At 43.5% G+C, this 21,762-nt stretch overlaps 1 protein-coding gene across 1 annotated transcript in view; it reads right to left on the bottom strand.

The window, feature by feature from the left end:
* Positions 1 to 2,355: 2,355 nt before the first annotated feature.
* The window catches only part of LOC144768175 (DEP domain-containing mTOR-interacting protein-like), a 150,447-nt gene continuing 131,040 nt past the window's right edge, over positions 2,356 to 21,762 (bottom strand). Inside the window, exons 10-11 of the mRNA XM_078651637.1 lie at positions 4,158 to 5,153; positions 2,356 to 3,549 (exon numbers count right to left, since the gene is read on the bottom strand). Coding sequence (XP_078507763.1) covers positions 5,028 to 5,153 — 126 coding nt within the window. The 3' untranslated portion in view covers positions 2,356 to 3,549; positions 4,158 to 5,027. The remainder of the gene's footprint in view (positions 3,550 to 4,157; positions 5,154 to 21,762) is intronic.

Genomic DNA, 21,762 nt, shown 5'->3' with positions numbered 1-21,762 from the left:
TCCCCATACAGTGGCCACGGACTTTTCTTTTGACACGGCTTGTCTAAAGAAAGGGGCGTGCCACTAGTGAAAGCACAGAATGAGGAGCTTGTAAATAACAAGCATTTCCAATGCAATATGTCTTGCATTTTTGAAACGTTGACCTATTGGAATTGTAAATGATAATGCCTTTTATCAATTCAGGTTTTTAAACACAAATAAAAGGCATTGTCAATACAAATAGCTCAAAACCTCGCAATTGCGAGACCTATTGCATTTCAAATGCATGTTTTATCATACCACTGGCAGTGTTTTAACACTCCCTTAGCACTCTTACTTGATTTCCCATCTACCTTTCACCCCTATCTCCAAACATAGGACCCCTCCAGCCCAGGCAAAACTCTTAATACCAGCATGGCAGAGCTAACCTGTGAGTGAATCAGGTGACTTGGGAGAGGTGCACTGCTGTAATTAGCCAGTGACTAGCATCGAATGCCTAATGTTTCTCACAAGCAGCAATGACGACACACGGTTTCATCTGGAATTCTGAGACAGTGCAATACTTCTCACTTCATTCTTACAAGAATCACTAAAACCATAGTCACCTCATGGCTCCCTCTGGAGCACTGTGCTGCAGTCATGCAACACTACTTGCACCACCCTCACACTGCAGCACACACACTGCCGCACTCACCATTCACAGCTTAGACTTAACTAACCACACTATACAAACACTGCAAGGCACACAGAGCATACGCACTAATGCTAACGGCACTGAAAGCAGAGTGCACTGCTCCCACTGGTGAGCCAGCAGAGACAGTCGCGGCTGGCATTACTCATGGGTGGAGGGTGTGGGGATTGCCCGGGCAGTGGGTCGCGTAAGGAGGGGGGGTTTAATTTAAAATGCTCCTCTTCTGAAAGCAGGATGCAAAAAGCCTCCCTCCCCTCCCCTAAGCCAATCACAACACTGCAATGGCAGCGTTGTGATTATTGGGGTGCCAACCAGCCAGGCGCCTTGGGGAGGCCATTTTCTCCATGTAGGCTGCATCCTACATGAAAAGGCAGAGTGCACATGACTGGTTTGGTCTGCACCAGAGGGCTGACCAAACAGTCAGCGCTCACAACAGTAGGCAACGATTCAGAAAAGGGGGGGTGGGGTGGCCAGCCACTCCTTCCCTGCTCTAGAGCCGGACCACCCACCCGCCCCCAAACCAAAACCTTCGGCTTTCTCACAGTGGGTGAAGCAAACATAAAATGGTAATACTATTTTATGTTTCTGCTTCTCGCACAGTGAGAAAGCAGTGGGGCGGCACACCGCCCACATGTAGGAGCCGTACCTGAGCAGAGAGCTAAGCTCTGATTGAGAGAAGCTATATATAAAGTGCAGGAGGGCAACTCATTCATCAGCACAACAGGCTTGTGGAAGACTGGAAGCTGGTTGCTGAAGAAATCAACTGTAGAGGTGCAATCATTTTCCTTTGTCCCTAGTGTGAGGTTCCTACTATTTCAGAAATCACAAATATGTTTTCCATAAAATCACACAAAAGTTTGCTTAGCAGGTATCTCCTGTAACTTTTTTTTAACTTAAGCAGGTACTTTGTGTAAAGAAAAAGTTTACAAGCTAACAACAGAAGACTGGTTTGAACAGAAAATGTGTTTTGGCAAAACATTTTATGCACAAAAGAACTTCAGAGAGTAAAAAAAATGAAATATATACAAAATTATAAATTTTGCACAATTTTGAAATGAAATGACATTTGCCAGCATAATAACATTTTCACACAAGGTTACTCCATATGGTTCGCCCAGCCATTCTACGATAGTTGGGTCCCCTCACTTCAAATTGAAGGTTGCAGGTTACAGGTATTCTGGGGTGTACATGAGTCTGTGCATTACTTGTGGAATGGTCCTTGCAGAGAGCACACAAATGTGAACTACAAATGGAGGTTCTCATTGAAGTGCAGGGATTTTCAGGGTAGCTCTCTTTCATTTGTGGCCTCCTGTGTTGTCATTGCTCTCATGTGCTATTTCACTTTACCCTCCCATCAACTCCTGGGTTGTGTTTCTCATGTCTACATTTCATTAATAATCCAATTGCTCAATATGAACCAGCTGGAGGTAGGTTTTTGACGTGCTGCTATTACCTTGAAACATGGAGATCTCATAGCAGCAGCGGAGGGTGTCTGTTGTGTTCTTCGTTCCCAGAATAATTCTTTATTCTGGGATTGTAAAGTTCCTTCTGGAGGCCCACTTCTCTATTCCTCCGTCTACTTCACATTTTCAATAAGACACCTTTTAATACTCCTATAGTTAGCGACTGATGCCATGACCAAGATTTAGTACTCAGAGTCAACACAAAAATGTAAATTAAAATACTTCGATATAATAAAATGTTTTATTTATAGTTATCTGTATTTACAAATACACTTATTTAATGGCTTAAGATCATATATTCAGTACGTAAAGTCCATCGCTCGTTGAACCGAAAAGATAGTGGTTCACACGATCCAAGGAGAGATTTATTGCACAAGAGTAAAATAAGTAATAGGCACAATGGGTGTAATTAGACAACTTGAAAAAGCAGCATGGGTGGTATGATCATGAAAATCTTACATTTTGTCATATAGATTTGTTAGAAAAATACACTATTGCCAAATCCTTGAATGTAACCAGAGCCTTGAGCCTGCCTGTGAGGTTTTTTCTGAATCTACACAAATCCCAAGTCCTACTTACACCTTTATAACCACACCTTAAGGTGTCATCCCTTTGCCATCCCATTCTTGTTGTGATGAAATCATTCCTTCGGCAGTTATTTAAATGGGTAAGAAGAGAACCATCTTGACTAGATATGGACATCCACAGGCATCCAGAAATCCATATTATTATGTCTAATTGTAATTCTCAATATCTATTGTCATTTGGATAATCAAACATCAATTTAAACATTACTATATTCTGCATCACATGGTAAATCAGTAAGGCATGTTTATCAATAGGAACTCTGAATGTCCATTAGGATCAGTACAGGATTTGGAATCACCAATATATCTTTCGAACACATATTGAATAACACTTTGCAATGCAATTCAAATGAGTATACGTAATTTGACCTCCAAATCTTACAAATTATGGCATCCAAATGTTGGTAATCCAAATCCAAATAGTTTCTAATGTTTGGACAACCCTTCTAATTTCTGCAGCCTTGGGCAAGAGGTCCTCTACCTTGAGATTTACAGAGAATTTAACCTGCTCAGGTTCATCACAAAAGGTATGCACCCTTAGTGTATCTCGGAGACATCAAGGGGACAGTCCAGAATGCGGACTTCATGTCTTGCGTTTCAGCAAACTTGCCCTTTAACCTGATTTCAGGCTGGAGACCAATCAACTCAATATATTGTTCTATAAATGAAAATACAAACAATTTTCTAGCTTCCTTCATTTGTGCTCTGAAATTACTGCTGTAAGATCATAGATCAGCTATCTGTCCATTCTGGTCTTACCAGCACTTAAACCAAATCAGCCTCACCCCTTATATTTTCTTTGACTTTTCCCACAAAAGCGAACTTAAGACTAGGACTGGGTTGAGTTTGCGAAGTAGCGCTTCGTGAAGGTACGCGAAGTGCACTTCGCACTGTGAGAGCTACGCGTAGCACTACGCGTACTGTGTAGTAGCATGTTCACACTGTGCAAGATGCCATTTTCAATGATTGCACAGTGCGGACAAGCATCCGGCATGGTGCAATCATTGAAAACAGCATCTTGCACAGTGCGCGCTGTAGTTTTCTGCCGCTAGAGGAGATTTTTACTTGAGCGGAAGCTTTCTCAACGCGGACTGGTAGTTTCTCATCCTGAGCGGTCGCGAGCATACGCGACCAATCGCAATGAGAAACCAGACCTCCCCTCATTGAGAATCTCGCAGGGAGGTTTATTTTCCACGCTCGCGATCGGCAACTTTATGTTGCTTATCACGAACAAGGAAAAAGTCTCACCAGGATGTCATTTTGCTTGCTCGCGGTCGCCAACTTGACGCTGAGGACCGCGAGCAAGCAAAAAATGACCGCTGTACTACGCTACGTGTGTTCGCACTGTGCTACCTGCAGTTCGCGTCGTGCAAAGTTGCACAAACTTCGCAAACTACTCGAGCGCAGCGTAGTGCTTTGCCCAGGCCTACTTAAGACTGGAGTTTCACAACAATAAATGTACTTGTTTCACTTATCTAGCTCCCTACCTAACTTGTGCGTACCTATCCTTCGGTCTTTCCCATCTGTTTTAATTTTTAGGAGTTTGTTAAAGTAATTTCTTGATTACACCAATCCTGTAGTGCATCGTGTTTAGCTAAAGCACACACTCATTATGTTTTCTAGATCATTTGTTTTTGTGATGTAAGGTTATAAACTGGGGAATGCCTCGCACAAATAAAACATAACATTCTTCACTTTTTTCTCATCCTTTGCTTTTTTTCTCAAATGTTGCCCAGGGAACTTTACTTTTAGCATTGCATATATGACACTGTTTGAAGGAGAGCTGAAATGTTGGGGGTGGAAAGATCAAGGGGTTTTATCTTGGGAAGATAACACCTGAAAGAAAAGGAAAATGCCACAAGAAAATATGCAGTCAAAACTCACAATGCAATCCTACTGCTAGACCGGGCACAGCTGGTTAGCCCAATGTATACTTTGCAAACAAATACGAGGAAAATAAACCTCTATTTAAAAGCACACAAACAAACACAAGCTGAAGGCTGAGGGTGTAGTTTTCTTCCATGTTTCCACGTTGATGAGGCTGCAGCACTAGCTCTCACGCAAGCTAGGTGGTGCTGCTCTGGCATTGCACTGTACTGAGAGTGACTTATGAGAACTGAGAGCATCTCCACAAATAGCACTTTAAGGCACTATTCACTCCTACTTTGTGCGGATGTATATCGACAGCATGAGGATTATGTTCATGGTCCCTAGATGTTCATCGGTAGGCCCATGCGGAGGTACCCAATACCTACATGGCAGGTGGTCATGCCCAGGTTTGTCCAGGCCTGATGGCTCCTCTGCAACTCACTGCACAGCCTCCATCACCTCAAGCACCAGGGTCCGGGGCCCCGTCATGATCAGGCTGCTGATGCGCTGGTAGTCTAAGTGCAGCACGCACACGCCATTGACCGACAGCACGAACTGGCAGACCTGCGAGACAGGAAGGGCAAAGAAGCACAGAGAAGAATTCACAATGCTGTGGGATATGGAAAAGGATGTAAAGCCCTTCCTGCAGAACAATTCATCTCTAGGCACTTTAGAAATCAGTCCCATCATACCTGTTCTGGACAATAAGAGAGGACGTCAGAACTTATGACCAGATAATACAGGGCCATTGTGTTGGTCGAAATTATACTTACTAGATGCAAATAGTTTCTCTTCTGTGTAACAAATGGCTTTTTTTGACGTTAACAAGTTAACCCCTTCTGCACTGATGACGAGCTCAGCTCGTCATGAGGTTTTCCTGCCGTGCGCTCATGATGAGCTGAGCTCGTCATGAACCGCGGGGCTTTAAAAACTTCAGCGCGCAGCGGGAAAACCCGCCGCGCGCATGTGGTTAAAATGGACAGCAGGAAGAGCTTAGATCGTTCTTTTATTTAAAAAAAAAAAAACTAAAACAAACACCATTTACAAGTTTCACGATACAAATGGGATCTCAGCAGTGGTATATGAAGTATACTGGTTCTAAAAGGAGCCATTTGTAACGAGTCAACTGGAATTTACCCTAGAAAGGGCTCCAACCACCGAAATCGCTACATGTAAGCATTTTTTAAGTGCACTGCTGATAATCAAGAGTAAAGTATGGAGGATGGGGTGAGAAATTGAAGAAACATACTCAATTGCTGTTCCCTGTAGTTTCCCTATGAAATTCCAGACTGCCGCAAATGCAGGGCCACTTTTATGGGGTTTTGGAGTAGGGCAGGAATGCACCATATTTGTCCAATGCAGTGCATTCCTGTCCTTGTCCCTGTGCTGGCGCAGCTTATCACCAGGGTAGGCACCCTTGCACCATAGTGCAAGAGTGCCTGTGTTGTTGGCAGGATTGTTTTTGTGCAGGAAGGGGCGCCTTCCTAAACAAAAATAATCCTGGGAGGCTTTTTCCTCTTTCCATATGTGCTGCAGAAAGCAGTACACTTGGAAAGAGAAAAAATACACGGAGAAATAAAGCTATTTTTCCTCGTTGCGCTTTCCCTGGGAGGCATAAGGTTTTGCTGCGTCCCCGGGTTTAGGTGGTCTTGTAAATCTGGTGAAGCATCAAAATCCATGGGAGCTGCGTGGGAACACACAGCAATGCCCATGGAACACCTCCCTAGCGCAGAGTAAGGAAAAGCAGTGAGTTGCGCTACCTTGAATTTCTTCATATCTATGAGGCTATTCAAAGCAACGCAAAGTAGTTTTGAGTGGCCCCATAGAATTATTTATTTATTTTGAAGGTTTTGTATAGCATGAACAAGACCCTTGCGGGTATCAGAGCGCTTTACAAGGCAATTGCAGGTGATCGACATAAACAGAGAAATAATATCAGGTGTACTAATACAGAAGAGGAAACAATTTCGTGGCAATAACAGAATAGCAGATATGTACGCGATTGTTTAAAAGAAAAAAATTGGAGTGAGGGTTAGGTGATAAACATATACATAAGAATACTATCATTTACAGGCTAGCAAATATATACGTGTCTCTGTGAAGAGTTCAAGTGTATTTGGCCATGAGAATCGCTTTCACTTCTTTTTTGAAAAAATGCAGCGGATGGGTTCAGTCTCGTGTCTACGGGCAAGATATTCCAAATCCTGGGAGTCATTCCTGAGGAGGTACGGTTGTAAGTTTTCTTCTTAGTAAATCATTGAGGTTTCTGTAGAAGATTGGAGGAGTAACAAAAAAGAAGATTCCTTTCTGTGTGTTTGGATTCTAAGTCAACAATAACATTTGTTTTGATTAATTATACCAACAGCACCCCAAAGATTACATTTAAGTCAAAACATAACATTTGATGTATCTAAGTATATTTTATTTTATCTTTTTTTTAAAACAATTTCTTTCATATACTCAATGTGCACAGTAAAACAAAATCATATAGATTTTTTCGGAAGGGCATTTTGCATGTATCCATTCAATTTATCATAACAATTTATCATAGCACAATACATAATAAAAAACAATCAACTAATACAATTAAAAAAGCTTGTCGACGAGTTTCGGTACTTCTTTGTTTGGAACACCTTCCTCAGGACTATTTAAAACATCTTCTTTTCTAGAAATAGATACATAACATTTGTTGATGAAAATGAGTAGAATGGGCTTTTCCATTGATAATTCCCCTACTCCTTAGCCGTGTGGTAACTCGCCCTAAATCTATCTAAATATTTAAAAATAAAGGTTCGTGTTTAGGGATATAAACTCGATTTAACAATATAAACTCCTTCAAAACACAAAAGGGGTTTTTACCCTATTCTGTCTAATATCTCGACTATAGATAACTAGCAACCTCCGAGTTGAGTATTACAAGTATATGCGCAACATGTAATTTCTACGAAATCCGCCTCTGATTAATATGTATATATTTAATTAGAAACAGTATAATACCTAAAATATGTGCGTTATTCGTTTAGACGCTGCTGATCGCCTCAATTAAAAAAGATGGGGGATCCATGCACGAGTCCGTGAAGAACTAAGGACCACGCCAAGCCAGACAAAATAATGAGAGGCAACACTATCTAAAGTTGGAAAGAGTCTAGCCAATGCTATGAACGGCTTCTGTGTAAACCATAAGTAAGCAGCAATGTCAAAGTAAAAGTCTGGTTTACGTAATATTCGATATTATATCTGTGTACTGAATTTTAAAACATGGTGTCACTTTATGTATAGATCCTTTGACGATACAGCAGGGATGAGGAGTCATTAATTTCACTACAATTCCTGGATCGATTCTGGTACTACATAATAGTATCACATTAAATGTAAGACAATTTTAAGTCTTTTTCTTCAACAGCTAAATGGTAAAAATCCCCCCATACAGTACAAAACTAACAAATGTTATGTATCTATTTCTAGAAAAGAAGATGTTTTAAATAGTCCTGAGGAAGGTGTTCCAAACAAAGAAGCACCGAAACGCGTCGACAAGCTTTTTTAATTGTATTAGTTGATTGTTTTTTATTATGTATTGTGCTATGATAAATTGTTATGATAAATTGAATGGATACATGCAAAATGCCCTTCTGAAAAAATCTATATGATTTTGTTTTACTGTGCGCATTGAGTATATGAAAGAAATTGTTTTTAAAAAAAGATAAAATAAAATATACTTAGATACATCAAATGTTATGTTTTGACTTAAATGTAATCTTTGGGGTGCTGTTGGTATAATTAATCAAAACAAATGTTATTATTGACTTAGAATCCAAACACACAGAAAGGAATCTTCTTTTTTGTTACTTTATCTCCCGGTCCTTTCTGGGTTAAGCAGGGAAAACTCTCTCTTTTTTTAAGAAGATTGGAGGATCTCTTAGTGGTTCTGTTACCACCCGATAGTTCCAATTTCTCAGCTACGTACCTCGGGGTATTGTGATGCAATCCCTTGTGTGTCATACAGACGATTTTCAGATGAATTCTGGCCTCAAAAGGAAGCCAGTTGAGGGCACGAAGATCTGGGGAAATGTGACAATTCCTTTTAGAGCCTGTGATGAGTCTGGCGGCTGCATTGATTGAGGCTTTTAGCGGGGCGGCGTCGATCTGGGAAGGCCACAGAAAGCGACTCTCCAATAATCTACTCTGGGGGTTACTTAAGCATGAACTGCCTGTTTGAAGTCATTTGCAGGTATGAAGGGATTTATTCGTCTCAGGGTGTTCAACTGAAAATGTGCTCCTTTAGTCGCAGCTCTGATGTGGTCCCGCATATTTAGCTTACTGTCCAGAGTAATTCCTCGCAATTTTGCAGAGTTAATAATGAGAGGTTGACTGTCGAGTGCTGTTAGATGCTTCATCCACTCGCGTATGATGGTAGTTTGGTTGTGGGGAGCGATTTGGAGGAATTTGGTTTTGATGGTGTTGAGTTTTAAGTGGTTTTTGGCCAGCCAGGTCTGCATTTTTTGTAGCGTTGAGTTGAGGGATTTGATGTCCTTAAGTGAGTGGACCTTAATGTAGAGTTGAGTGTCGGCAGCGGACATGTAGTAGTGGATGTTTGATGAGTTAAGAAACCCTGTGAGTGGTTCCATAAACAGATTGAAGAGTGTTGGGGAGAGGGAAGATCCCTGGAGTACTCCTAAAGAGACGGGGTAGACTTGGATAGAGATTGATTGATCTTGAATCTTTGAGTTCTATTTTGAAGGAAGGAAGTGAACCAGTTTCGAACCGTTCCTGATAGTCCCATTCTGTGTTTCAAGAGGTCTAGTAAATTGGCGTGTTTGACTGTGACAAAGGCTGAGGATAGGTTAAGCAGGATTAGTAAACAGGCTTCGTTTTGGTCTAATATTTTTAATGTGTCATCTATTGTGTGGGTCATGGCTGAATCGGTACTGTGACCTGTTCAAAAAACAGATTGGAATGGGTCAAGCAAGTTGAAATGATCTATATGGTTGCTAGGCTGCGTGTGTGCACATTTTTCTAGCAAATTGGCTAGGGTAGGGATGTTGGATATTGGACGATAGTTATTCAGGTCTGACGGGTCCGCTGATGGTTTCTTTAAGATAGGGGATACCTGGCCTGCCTTGAGGATGTCTGGGATGGTTCCTTGCAGCAGAGATGTGTTAATAATCCTAGTCCATAGAGGCACTAAACTTGGATTGAAGACTTTTAGGTATGATTTTGTCGTTCAGGTAGCCGGAGTGTCACAAAATGTGATGCTCTGGAGGTGCAAGCGGCTCATAAATATGCAACCAAGTGCTTTGCGGTAAAAAAAAGTGTAGGCTGAAATTCGTACAAAGAAAGAGGCCCACAGATAATTATGGAGCTAACGTTGCTGAGTGATGTCGCTAACATTCTAAAGAGTGTTCATTCCTCAGGACTCGAGATGAGGGGATGTCATCAAAATGCGACTATCATCACTCATCAAACAGGCCGTTGATGGTACAGAACTAGACTGTGTTAGTAACCATAGGAAAGACAAGAGGCAGGTAGCTGATCGAGCATAGCTTGTTTTACAGGTTTAAAAGCTCAACGCGATAAGAGCCACGGTAAAGAGCTAGAATACAGGGCCGTTTCTACCATTAGGCATGCCTAGGCGGCTGCCTAGGGCAGCAGAGGGGGGAGGGCGGCAAAAAACATGAGTTGGGCAATCCCTTTAATAACAATCAATAGCTAAGGATTTGGAAGGGATAAATCTGGAGTAATGTATAAAAAAATTGCCAAAACTGTGTCTGTCCTCCCCCGTGAAAAAACAATAGGAATGTACAACTTTCATTTCACCCTGTTTGCATTCTTCTGATAGTCTCACATTTCAGGGCAGTTTACTACCAATTTGAAGGCTTTCCATCTGTGTCACACAGAGACAGTTTTTTAAATCAATATCGGATTCACAGAGAAATAACACCTAAATAGAGAGTTCTTTATTAAAAGAAAATGAAGAGATTTGGCGATTTGAGGCCTATACAAATGTCTGCTCCGATTTATTCAGCTCTAAGTTCCAGGGGATCTCCGTCCATCCCGCTCACTGCAATTTTAAGTGCTGACCCCAGGGAGTGTGGATAGTGGTGTAGAGGGGAGGGGCGGCTGACAGTGGAAATTGCTGGTGTGCAATTCATAAGCAGACCATATGACCGGAGATAAATAAACATGACAAAATTGCAGAGAAAGGGACCAACATTTCAGAGGGTGATACGTCTGCCCAGCCAGTCACACTGTGAGAGAGGCATTATTTACAAGGCAGCGTTAAGTGGCTTAATGCTGCCTTGTAAATAAGGCAAAGCCCCTATCGCCACAGGAAGGTCATAAAAAGTGACGTGCCTGTGGCGATGAGGTCTTGTAAATATGCCCCATGGTTTTCTAAATATTGTTGTAGAAGATTTCAACGTAATACCATGGCTCTGATGTGGATAGATCAGATAGGGAGCTCAGGCAGCTGAAAGATTCAAATGAATACTTGTGTGTGTGAAACTGCAATAACAAAGAATTGCACCAAACCGAGGTAAAGCTACTACCATATGTGGGTCAGGTGAAGGAAGCAGTTTGGCAGTATGCAATACTCTTTGTCACTTAGATGCTTAAACATCCGAGAATCTAAGGCATTCTATCACTATCTGTTTCATAAATTAAATCACCTGCTCTCACCTTGCACCTCTCCAGTGGCGTCACTAGGCGGGTACGGGGGGTGCGGACCGCACCTGGTGACACCAGGATGACACCAGCACATGGGGTGACACCAATCTGGTTACGCTGTGTTGGCTGATGGCCAAACTTTGCAGACTCGCCTCTGCCATTAAATGGGCCCTCCAGTCCTTTCAGTATTACCTTCTAGGTCGCTCCAATGTGGACTTCCTCTCTCTCGCTCTGGTGGACTCTTTTGCCGGGCGATCGGCCAAGCCTGGTAGGGGAGTACTGTAAGGAAAAAGCTTTGGGGGCTTGTGGCAGGAGCCCCGGGGCACCAAGGAGTCCTGCTTCCTTGCCTCTTCCTCTGTTGCCGGTGTAATATTTCCGATGCAAGGGAGAGGAGGGACTTTATATTCCGATGGCTCAGAACTGCGGAGGGGAACTCAGATGCAATGAGATGAAAGCAGGAGAGCAGAGGAGGACAACCCGAAGGAGGACGCGGTAGCGGATGCTACGGAGGAGAAAGCGGTGGGAGAACATCCAGCGTGACCAGAGGCCAGCGGATCCAGAAGGGACATCGGACATTCTCCTTATCACCCCTCAGTTGGAATGTCCAAAAAATGACAACATCCTTGAACTGAAAGACAATGTGAGCCTTTACAATATCGGCTGTCCTCGGCAAAATTAATTTGTGGCCCCAGTGTGTCCCCGTGGGTACATGTTCACATGCCACTGCCATACCAGAGTTTGTCACAATGTGGCACACTTTTTGGACTCTGCTCTCAGAGGCCAAGCGGCTAGGGAAATGAAGAGCTGCATCGAGCTGAAGCCGTGTAATATGTTTAAGAGCTATTATATACAGAGCTTGTCTAGGTCTGAAGAAAAAAATCCCATTATACATATGTAAACCTGTTCTACTTCAATACTATTGTTGATGTGTTTTATTGTTTAATGTTAAATACAAGTTCCTTTATATCTAATGCATGAATTCTTCTAGACTGGATGACAGGGGGAGAGAGTTATGGTGATAAAAAGGTAGGGAGAATTTTTCAATTCTTGCCTAGGGCGGCAAAACACCTAGAAACGGCCCTGCTAGAATAGTACTTTCAGCCCATTTAAATAATGGTACATGTTATCAGTTTTTCTTTAATACCTTATTAGTGAAAACCCCTCTGAAGAGGAGGACGCTTGGCAGCATGTTTACTAACATAAAATAAACGATTACATAAAAATTAAGGGAAAAAAAGAAAATTCGCGTCAAAATATGGATGGGCTTAATGGGTTTAATGGAAGATAGTTTTTTCCAGATGGTATATTCTTTTTAGCCACCAGGTGGCAGTGTTGTCTTCAGTTTAGGGCGCGGGTTGCTCTTACTGTTTGACAATAGCCATTAAGGTCTTAGAAATATAGGAATTCTGGGTACCATACTCTCAATATACCCAGCTGTTCCTTAGGTTATAAACGGCAGTGTCACGTTTGTGCCAACTATGAGCCCAATATGAGGTCATAAGGGGCGTCCTGTGTAACCTGCATTGTACAGAGCAGGTTGTTTCTGTAAAATGATACAATAAGAGAGCTACATAGGTAGCAATGTGTGGCACGCCTGACAATTGTGGCTCTTTTCTCCCCACCACCTTTGGTGCTCTCAGTTTCAAAACCATACATGAAATTGTAATACTGAAACTCGAAGGTCCAACATACCAGATTTAGGAGCACTTTGCACCAGTTCAAAGTCACAGAGTGATGTTAAGCGGAGCAAATTCTTGAAAAACTATTTACCATCCAGACAAATCACGAGTTGCGCTGGGAAGTAACTCACTGTAGCACGATGACCTGCTTTACATCAAGGGGTGACCTATGAGTGGTACACAGGCATGCCTAAGCAACCATTCATGGTTTTTGTGGCAAAGCCCTATATGTGAAAAATGGAAGACAGGGCTTTGCACCTAAAAAAATATGCCTCCTCAAGTTTCATTCAGTGGCGGCCGGCAAAGGTAAGAGTGGTGAGGCGGGGCGGGGTGAAGGAGGGGGGAGTCGACAGATGACAGGATAGGTGAAATGAAATAGAAAAATAATAAGACCACTTACCTTGTCTCACCACATCGCCGAGTCAACGATATGGCGAGAGCAAGGTAAGTAGTTTTATTAACTTTTTTATTTAATTTGACCCATCCCGTTGTCTGTCGACTTCGCCCCCACACCGCCTCCGCCCCGCCACATCGCTTACCACTCTTACCTGTGCCTCCCGCCACTGGTTTTATTTTCTCTGAACTTTACTAACTTTGCATGTGTACTGCTGTACTGTACAGTACACATAACAACTTAGAAAGCTTTACAGTATGTCTAAGTACAGAATTGTATAACAGTAGGGCATCTTTCCAGTACAAATCCTAGGCCAGACATCACACTCATTCCTTGCACTACGGAGCGAGAGTGTGTGCATGACGCAAGGCAACGTAAACAGCATCAGCACAGAGCAAAGGAGCAACAACGCCATACCTTAGTAAATTTGGTTCTGTCCTGCTCTCTCAAGCAACACAGTGCAGCAAATTTGATGGCGAGCTGAGTTGCGTCACTTAGTAAATTTGCCCATGTGATGTTGCCTAAAAAGGCTCGCTATCGTGACGCACATGGCACGGGACCCTTTGAAAGTACAAAGGGCAATTTATTCATAATTTTTTTTAATTACATTCCAAATAATTATAAAAATATTTTTTAACCCCTTGACCGCCGTGGAATTTGCTGCTGGGGAAATAATGGCCGTCCGACGCATGCAAGGGGTTAAATGGGATCATTTATTTTGGGTCTTACAGTTACTGTTTTTTTTATTACAAGCTGTAGGGTTTATTGGAGGATATTGTGGTTAATGTTTTAGGTGTATTGTGATTATGTAATTTGTTGCTTTTAAGTTAGAAATTAGGTACTTTTTCAGGGGTTTATATTTTTTGAGTAGTGTTTCGTTTATACATTATATAATACATATATTTAAAATATTTACATCTATAAATTATTTTTTCTAATTTTTGCTTTATATGTGCAAAAAATATATATCTTTAAATGTTGGTGTTCATGTATTTAGGGCTGCATACGTTTCTTTGTATACTTACCTTACAGGTTAAGCAACTTAGTTAGGGCTTGTTTGGGAATAGTTATAATGATATGTTAAACATCTTATTTTTACATTGTTCTTGTTTCTTATTATACCTATATTATAAAAATGTATTACATTTATTTGGCGATTCTAAACGTTACTTTTTACAAAATGGAAATATTTACATAATGAATGCGATAAACAAATGTTTTACTTTAGTTTGTGGGTCTTTTTTTCACTGTGCTATGTATGCAGGGTGTTTATTTTACAATAAAAGTACATAATATTAACCAAAATATTTTAAAAATGTTATTTATTAATAAGTAGTTTTAATTCAACATACCCAGCCTTTTTTATCATTAAGTACAATGAATACATTTATACAATACAGTTATGAGTGTAAAGTTAGTAGGGCCATAGCCAAGATGGCGGCCGAACCAGACGTGTATTAATGAGCTCTGCCCTGGGCCCGCATATCATCCTGAATGATGCATCCCACTACACTCAGTCCTGAATGCACCCCAGGCCTGTGCCTGTTCCTTGGCCACTTGGTCCTGAGTAGGGTGCTTCCTGACTCCTCTGCTTCTTCTATTTCGAGGTCGGGCACCAGTCATTCCCCAACCCGTTGGTTGTGCACAGAATTGGTCATTAGTCCCTTACCATGGAGCTGTTTCCTCTGAAGTGGGATGCATACAAGGTGGTTATGAGGGGCCACTGAATGTCTATTGCGTGGGGGGTTCTGCCAAGTCCTGACTAAGGAGCTGGAAACCTTCAAACGTGATCGGCGTCACCTTGAAATAGCAGTTCCATGGAAGTTGGGCAGCTCTGGCCGTTGCGACAACAACAAAGGGAATCGGAGATTTGCTTCGGGTGGCATGAATATAAGAAGAGGCTTGCCCGCCTGCATGTTGAGGGGGACCGCTCGGGAAGTATACTGGTGTGGCTAGTGAAGGTGGATCAACTGCACTCACTGATAGGAGTCATTATTTTGGGGGATGGAATCATGTTACCCTCACAGGCAGCCATTAACAAGGCCTTCTGGGAGTACCTTTGTAACCCAAACAAGGCAGGGGACACACTCCCACACGACCAGGTCTAGTGGAGAAGTGTGGCTCAATGGTTACAGCGGCAGACCCTGATGCAGAGGTCTAGCCCGGGACCAGGGTTCAATTCCCCGCCTCGGCGGGTCTTGGGCTCAAAATTCCACGGACCTGATAATTCTCGCCTTGGTGCCTATTCCAATCATGGAGTCCCACTCTGCAACTCTGAGCAATAGCTTGCTTAATCTCCACAACGGCCCCCACAACGCTAAGGATGCCTGGCCTCCACCTTGGCGGTGCCCAGGAGTGGACACCTCACAGGGAAAGACAGGATGGGTTCCACAGCGGTATTCATACAAGCGCCTTGAGACCCCTGCGGGTGAGTAGTGCGCTATACAAGTATCAATTTACATTTACATTTTACAATTTACAATGAAGCTATGGTTGTGGGTAGGCTGCCAGACTCACTCTGTGAGGCGCTGATTGTGGTTGTCAACTAGCGGGACCATGACCCCTTAGATGTTCACTCGTACCGTCCACTCTTTCTCTTAAATCTTGGTTGCAAGATACTTGAGAAAGTGCTAGCCAATCGTCTTCTCCCTGTGAGATACATGCTGGTCCATGCAGATCAATCGGTGTATATACCTAGACAAAATACGCTCCTTACTGTTCGTCGTTTGCTATGTTCCATACAGGCTACCCTAACTGGGTCTCATGGGTAGACTGCAGTGTCATTAGACATAGAGAATGCATTCAACGCCTTAGGATGGGATTACTTATAGGAGACTCTGGAAAGTATGCGCTTCAGCCCAGGATTCGTACCTTGCATAATTGCCCTATGGCGAGAGTCCGGACAGGCCAGTTAATTTCGTACAATTTTGTAATACAGAGGGGTACCAGGCAGGGCTGACCCTATCTCCTCTGATATCATAGACATGGAAACCCTTGCCTTTAAACTACACCTTCACACATAGCAATGGGGGATCCAGGCACAGGGTTAGGCAACATATAGTCTTGCTATATGCAGATTATGTCCTTGTCTTTTTGCGAGAAACGACCGGCTCCCTTCCGGGCCTGATGTTATTACGGGAGGACTTCAGGGCTATATTGGGCCTCAGGGTAAACTGAGCAAATTCGTGCTTGTTCCCTTTATCCATGATCCCAGTACCAGACATTGATACCCCACCGTGCTCCAGCCTTCAATGGTGCAACAATATGTTTAAATACCTAGGGATCTATGTAGATAATGCAGATAAGGACCTCAAGGCGGACAATGCCAATAAGGCATTTGGATCGAGCTGCAAATCCACCCCCTTCTGGCTGTCCTTGCCTCCATTCCCATTGTATCGTGTAGCAATCTCTAAAATGCTTATTTTACCCCACCTCCTATACAATTTTGCTGCATTTTCAATCTTGCTCCCCAGGTGATTTTTTAGCCTCTTGCTGGAGTTGATATGGGGCATGGGCAGAAGTCGAGTGGCGTTATCTGTGGTCTAGTGTACATTTCTGGAGGGGACTTGCTCCTCCCAATTATGAACTGTACTACAAAGCTGTGCGTTTACAGTGGCCGCTGCACTAGCTATGCATGGCCCCTTGCCCTGAGAGAGTGGACATTCTCATGGTCCTAGAGGGGACCCGCATTTATACATGGCTGTCTGACTTGGGAATTCACCCACAGAGGGTAATGCACCAGATGATGGTGGCCTGTTCCTGCTGGCGAAGAAATGTACATGGTGGGAGGCCTCTTCTGCCATACTCCCCACAACAACCAGTGTGGCATTTGCCAGGCCTCCAAGAGTTGGCCAGAAGATTCGACCCAGCACTGTGGTGGGAGGCAGACATTGACTACCTGGGGGACTTCTACACTGAAGTCAAGTTTATGTCCTTTCCAGACATCATAGACATGTATGGTTTCGGGGCGGGCCATTCTCTGACACACCACGCCATTCAACACGCAAACAAGACTACACCTCAATCACGGACACTGCACATGCTCTTATCTGGCGGCTGCACACTGCGTGCAATCTCAATCCTGTGCACAACACTGTCCACTGCCACATCTGAGATATCTGTGGAGGCTTGCACTAGATGGGATCCTGATCTCCCACAACCACTGAAGGAGAAAAGCTGGTCCCCTGGGCTCCAACATGTGAAGGAGGTCTACTCCATACCTTGTTTTTGTGTCACACAGTTTAATTAGTTGCATCATGCATACCTGACACCACAACACATCAAAACCATATTTCCTGCAACAACTCCTGAGTGCCCTCAATGCCGGGCACTCAAGGCTGGATTCTTTCATATGGTTTGGGAGTGCCCTGTGCTCCTGAGAGCATGGGCGGAGAACACAGGTATCGCCACTAAGCTCGCTTAGCATGCCCTTATATATCACCTGAGTCATGCCTTCTTGGACTTTGCCCTAAAGCTAAGGGGGACAAACACTTTCACAGCTTTTTCAACCTCGCCTTTGTCCTATTTAAGCGACAGATTGCGATGTTGTGGAATGTGCCCTCGGCCCCTGGTACTCAACGCTGGCTGACACTTCGCTAAAGTGGTCGTGTGCGGAGTAGGATGCTCTTAAATTGTTGTGAACCAGAGGGGGAGGGTTGGCGGAAGGTGGATGATGGAAGATCTTTATCAGGAACATAGTGGCAAAAAACGACACCCGCCATCCCTGAATGACACCGCGGTTTCTGCAACATCTCCTTATGTTTTGATTGGCTGTCCCACATGATGCTTGGGGATGTGGTATGGCTAAGCCCTTCCAAAACTCACATGCTCGGCAATCATTGGACTCTATGATGCCCTCCTTGGCCTTCCCTCTAACTACTGAGAAGGAGGGCCTGCGGAGACCACTGGGTAGGCCATGGACACATTGCCCGGACCTGGGATGCACCATTGCTTCATGCTCATACCGCCTCCTGTGTTCCCCTGTATTAGGCAATTGGAACTAAGAAACCCACATACACGAGTCCCCATTATTTCTGCCTGTACACTTGTAACATACACTGGGTGCATTTCCTGGACCTCGACCTACCCAGTGCACTATTACACTCCCCGACGACATAGGATTTTCTTTTTCCTTGTAGACTCCATTGCTGTAGTTGTTTTTTTCTGTTCACTTGTGTCTTTATTTGCAGCAGTCTTAACTGTATCGCAGAGTCATATTGCTGACCTTTAGGTGCCATTGTCAACTCTAATGTGGTTCATATTGGTAGCACTTAATATATGCAGAACCCCACTGGGGCACTAATGTAAATAAAGCGTATGTAAAGATGTCCACTGAGACTTAAAAATGATCGATTTTCAAAAAAGATTCAATGTATGCCTATATTTATCACCATGGACATCAATGTATATGGCACACCCTCTATTGTGCTAACATTGTGCAATCATGTTGATTCTATTTCCCTAATATGACGTTGTTCAATTATGAAATACCATAAAACTCTTTGAAAGTTGTAATTATTTGTGAACAAAGTGTATACATAAGTGGAGCTGTAACCACACAAGGGAGAGATTTATGGAAAGTGCGTGATGTGTCTCCTTTTCACATGGAGTCATGGTTTAAACAGAATAAAGATGAAATGTGTATAGCATCTTTTGTCATGGTCTATCATTAGTTTTTTATTTATGTTCATCACATAGTGTAATGCCTTTGATTTGAGAAAGGCGTTTTATGCCACATCACCAATAAAGAAATGTGCAACTGAAGTTATCTCAAAGTGCAGGTATTTATTTGAGGATTAATGAAATATGAGACAGGGATGACACCCACCGCCCCAGGATCAGCACCAAAATTGAGTGAGCGTTGAATTTCTGCAGCAGGACAGAGCAATACATGAATATAGGTGTAAAATAGCAATGTTGAAAAAATTTAAATAATTTAATATTAGTTGTTTACTCATTTGTGAGTGTTTCTATTAGCATGTCTCATATCTCAATGTCCCTAAACCCCGCCCATGTAGAATTAAATAATTCCAATTTTCAAGCCACTTTACCGTCCCTCCGACATTTACTACAAAAGCATATAAAGATGTGTGTGGGGATCTCTGCATAGGAACGGCAAGACAAGCTGATGCATAGGCCTGAGATATTGGTTTATTATAGCCTCAGAGCCCGCCATAGTGGGCTCTACCAGCCATTAAAGGCCCGCTCCAGTGTTGGTGAGGGCCTTTAACAATGGAGTGGGCCTTTAATGGCCAGTATAGCCCGCTATGAAGGGTTTTCAGGCCATTAGAACATTCCGCCCACAGAGGAAAAATGTTCCAACTTGTAAAACAAAGACCTTGTGGAGCCCAAGGGGGTTGAAAGACCTTCGGGCTCCGTGAGGCCTTTGCTAAACATTGGAATGTTGATGCTCAGGGCTTCTACCGGTCGTTAGAAGCCCGGAGCACTCCATTGTTTTCTATGGAGCTCCCAACATTCCAATGTTCTAATAATGGCAGTTTACAAATAGTACTACTGTAGCTCTACTTTCTATTCTATGAAATGCAGTTTGTGAATAGGCCCCATAATGTGGTAGTCAGCAGGAAACAGAGGAACATGTTCACATCTAATAATAAAATGTATGCCTCTTTTATTCTGTGCATCCCAAATATGTTTGAAACTGGTTTTCAGTTTTAGATTTGTGCTGGGTCAATAGTATGAAGCTCTGGAAACCCTCATTCCATTATGTAAAAGGCCTGTGTGGCGGTATTGTACAGTACTTATGTGTAGCATAAGGGTATCACTAGGATACCCTTGAGATTCAAGATCTCCGACTTTACAAACAGTAGTAAAAGGTTTGGGATTTTTCCACTCTCTCATTGCCTTCTGCTTGGGATGATATATGTGGTGCAGCATGAGTCATTCTTGTAATTCTCTTCTAATTACATTTAAATATGAAAGGTTTCTTTCATGCTCCAAATTAAAATTATTCTACAGACCATCAGTTGGAGGCATTGATTCTATCTAAATACTTTCAGCATTTAGGTACCTTTTTTAATACCAAAGTACTGCAGTCAACAGCTGAAAACTGACCAGCTAACTTTCCAAAGTGTGTTCAAATGTACTGCATCACATGCTCACACTGTACATTTGCTAACTTTTGATTCAGCTGAGCTGGAAATATTTGTATTTAAATTTGTAAATTATGTGGCATATATCACTGTTGCCAATGATGCAAAATAATAATTACATGGAAATATCAGTAGTAAAAGAATGCCAAGATTCCAGGAGCCCTGCTTAAGACCAAGCCTGTATGTAGGTGTAAAAAGTATGGGATACGTTTGTACCTTTAACGTTTCTAAAACTTTGGCAGGTAGAACTACCATCCCAACCTGTAAGGTCTATGCAACCTAAGGGGTAAGTAAGGGCTGCTGTTTTAGGAGCCTTGCTAGGATTTTCAGGCCCCCAGACAAAATAGCATTTGCTTACTTGTGGTCTCCCAATACAACTCTGGCATCACAACAAGGTCACCTTCCCGCGCCCCAAGAAAAAATTTGTGTTGGCACCCACAAAATCTGAGATTGTGAGATGTGTCAATCAATCAATCAATCAGGTCATTTATATAGCGCACTACTCACCCGTAGGGTCTCAAGGCGCTGGGGTGGGGGGGGGGTGCCGTTACTGCTCGAACAGCCAGGTCTTCAGCTTCTTCCTGAAGGAGAGGTGGTCTTGGGTCAGGCGCAGGTCGGTTGGGAGTGAGTTCCAGGTCTTGGCGGCCAGGTAGGAGAAGGACCTTCCTCCTGTTGTCGCTCTTCGGATGCGGGGGACGGCGGCGAGGGCGTGGCTGGTTGATCTGAGGAGGCGCTTGGGAGTGTAGAAGTTGATCCGGTTGTTGAGGTAGCTCGGGCCTTGGTCATGTAGGGCTTTGTGCGCGTGGGTGAGGAGACGGAAGGTGATTCTCTTGCTGACCGGGAGCCAATGCAGATCTCTCAGGTGTCCGGAGATGTGGCTGCGTCGGGGGATGTCGAGGATGAGTCTGGCCGATGCGTTCTGGATCCGCTGGAGTCTCTTCCGGAGCTTGGCGGTGGTTCCGGCGTAGAGGGCGTTGCCGTAGTCCAGTCGGCTGGTGACGAGGGCCTGGGTGACCGTCTTCCTCGTCTCGGTGGGGATCCACCGGAAGATCTTCCGTAGCATGCGCAGGATGTTGAAGCATGACGAGGAGACGGCGTTGACTTGTCTGGTCATGGAGAGGGAGGGGTCCAGGATGAAGCCCAGGTTGCGTGCGTGGTCCGTTGGTTTGGGTGCGGTGCCCTTGGCGGGGGGCCACCAGGAGTCGTCCCATGCGGAGGGCGAGGAGCCCAGGATGAGGACCTCCGTCTTGTCCGAGTTCAGCTTCAGGCGGCTGGTCGTCATCCATTCGGCTACCTCTCTCATCCCTTCGTGCAGGTTGGCTCTGGCG

The sequence above is a fragment of the Lissotriton helveticus genome, chromosome 7 (assembly GCF_964261635.1).
Source record: "Lissotriton helveticus chromosome 7, aLisHel1.1, whole genome shotgun sequence".
Taxonomy (NCBI): domain Eukaryota; kingdom Metazoa; phylum Chordata; class Amphibia; order Caudata; family Salamandridae; genus Lissotriton; species Lissotriton helveticus.
The sequence above is the reverse complement of the archived record's forward strand: the minus strand, read 5'-3'. Positions and strand labels throughout refer to the sequence as shown.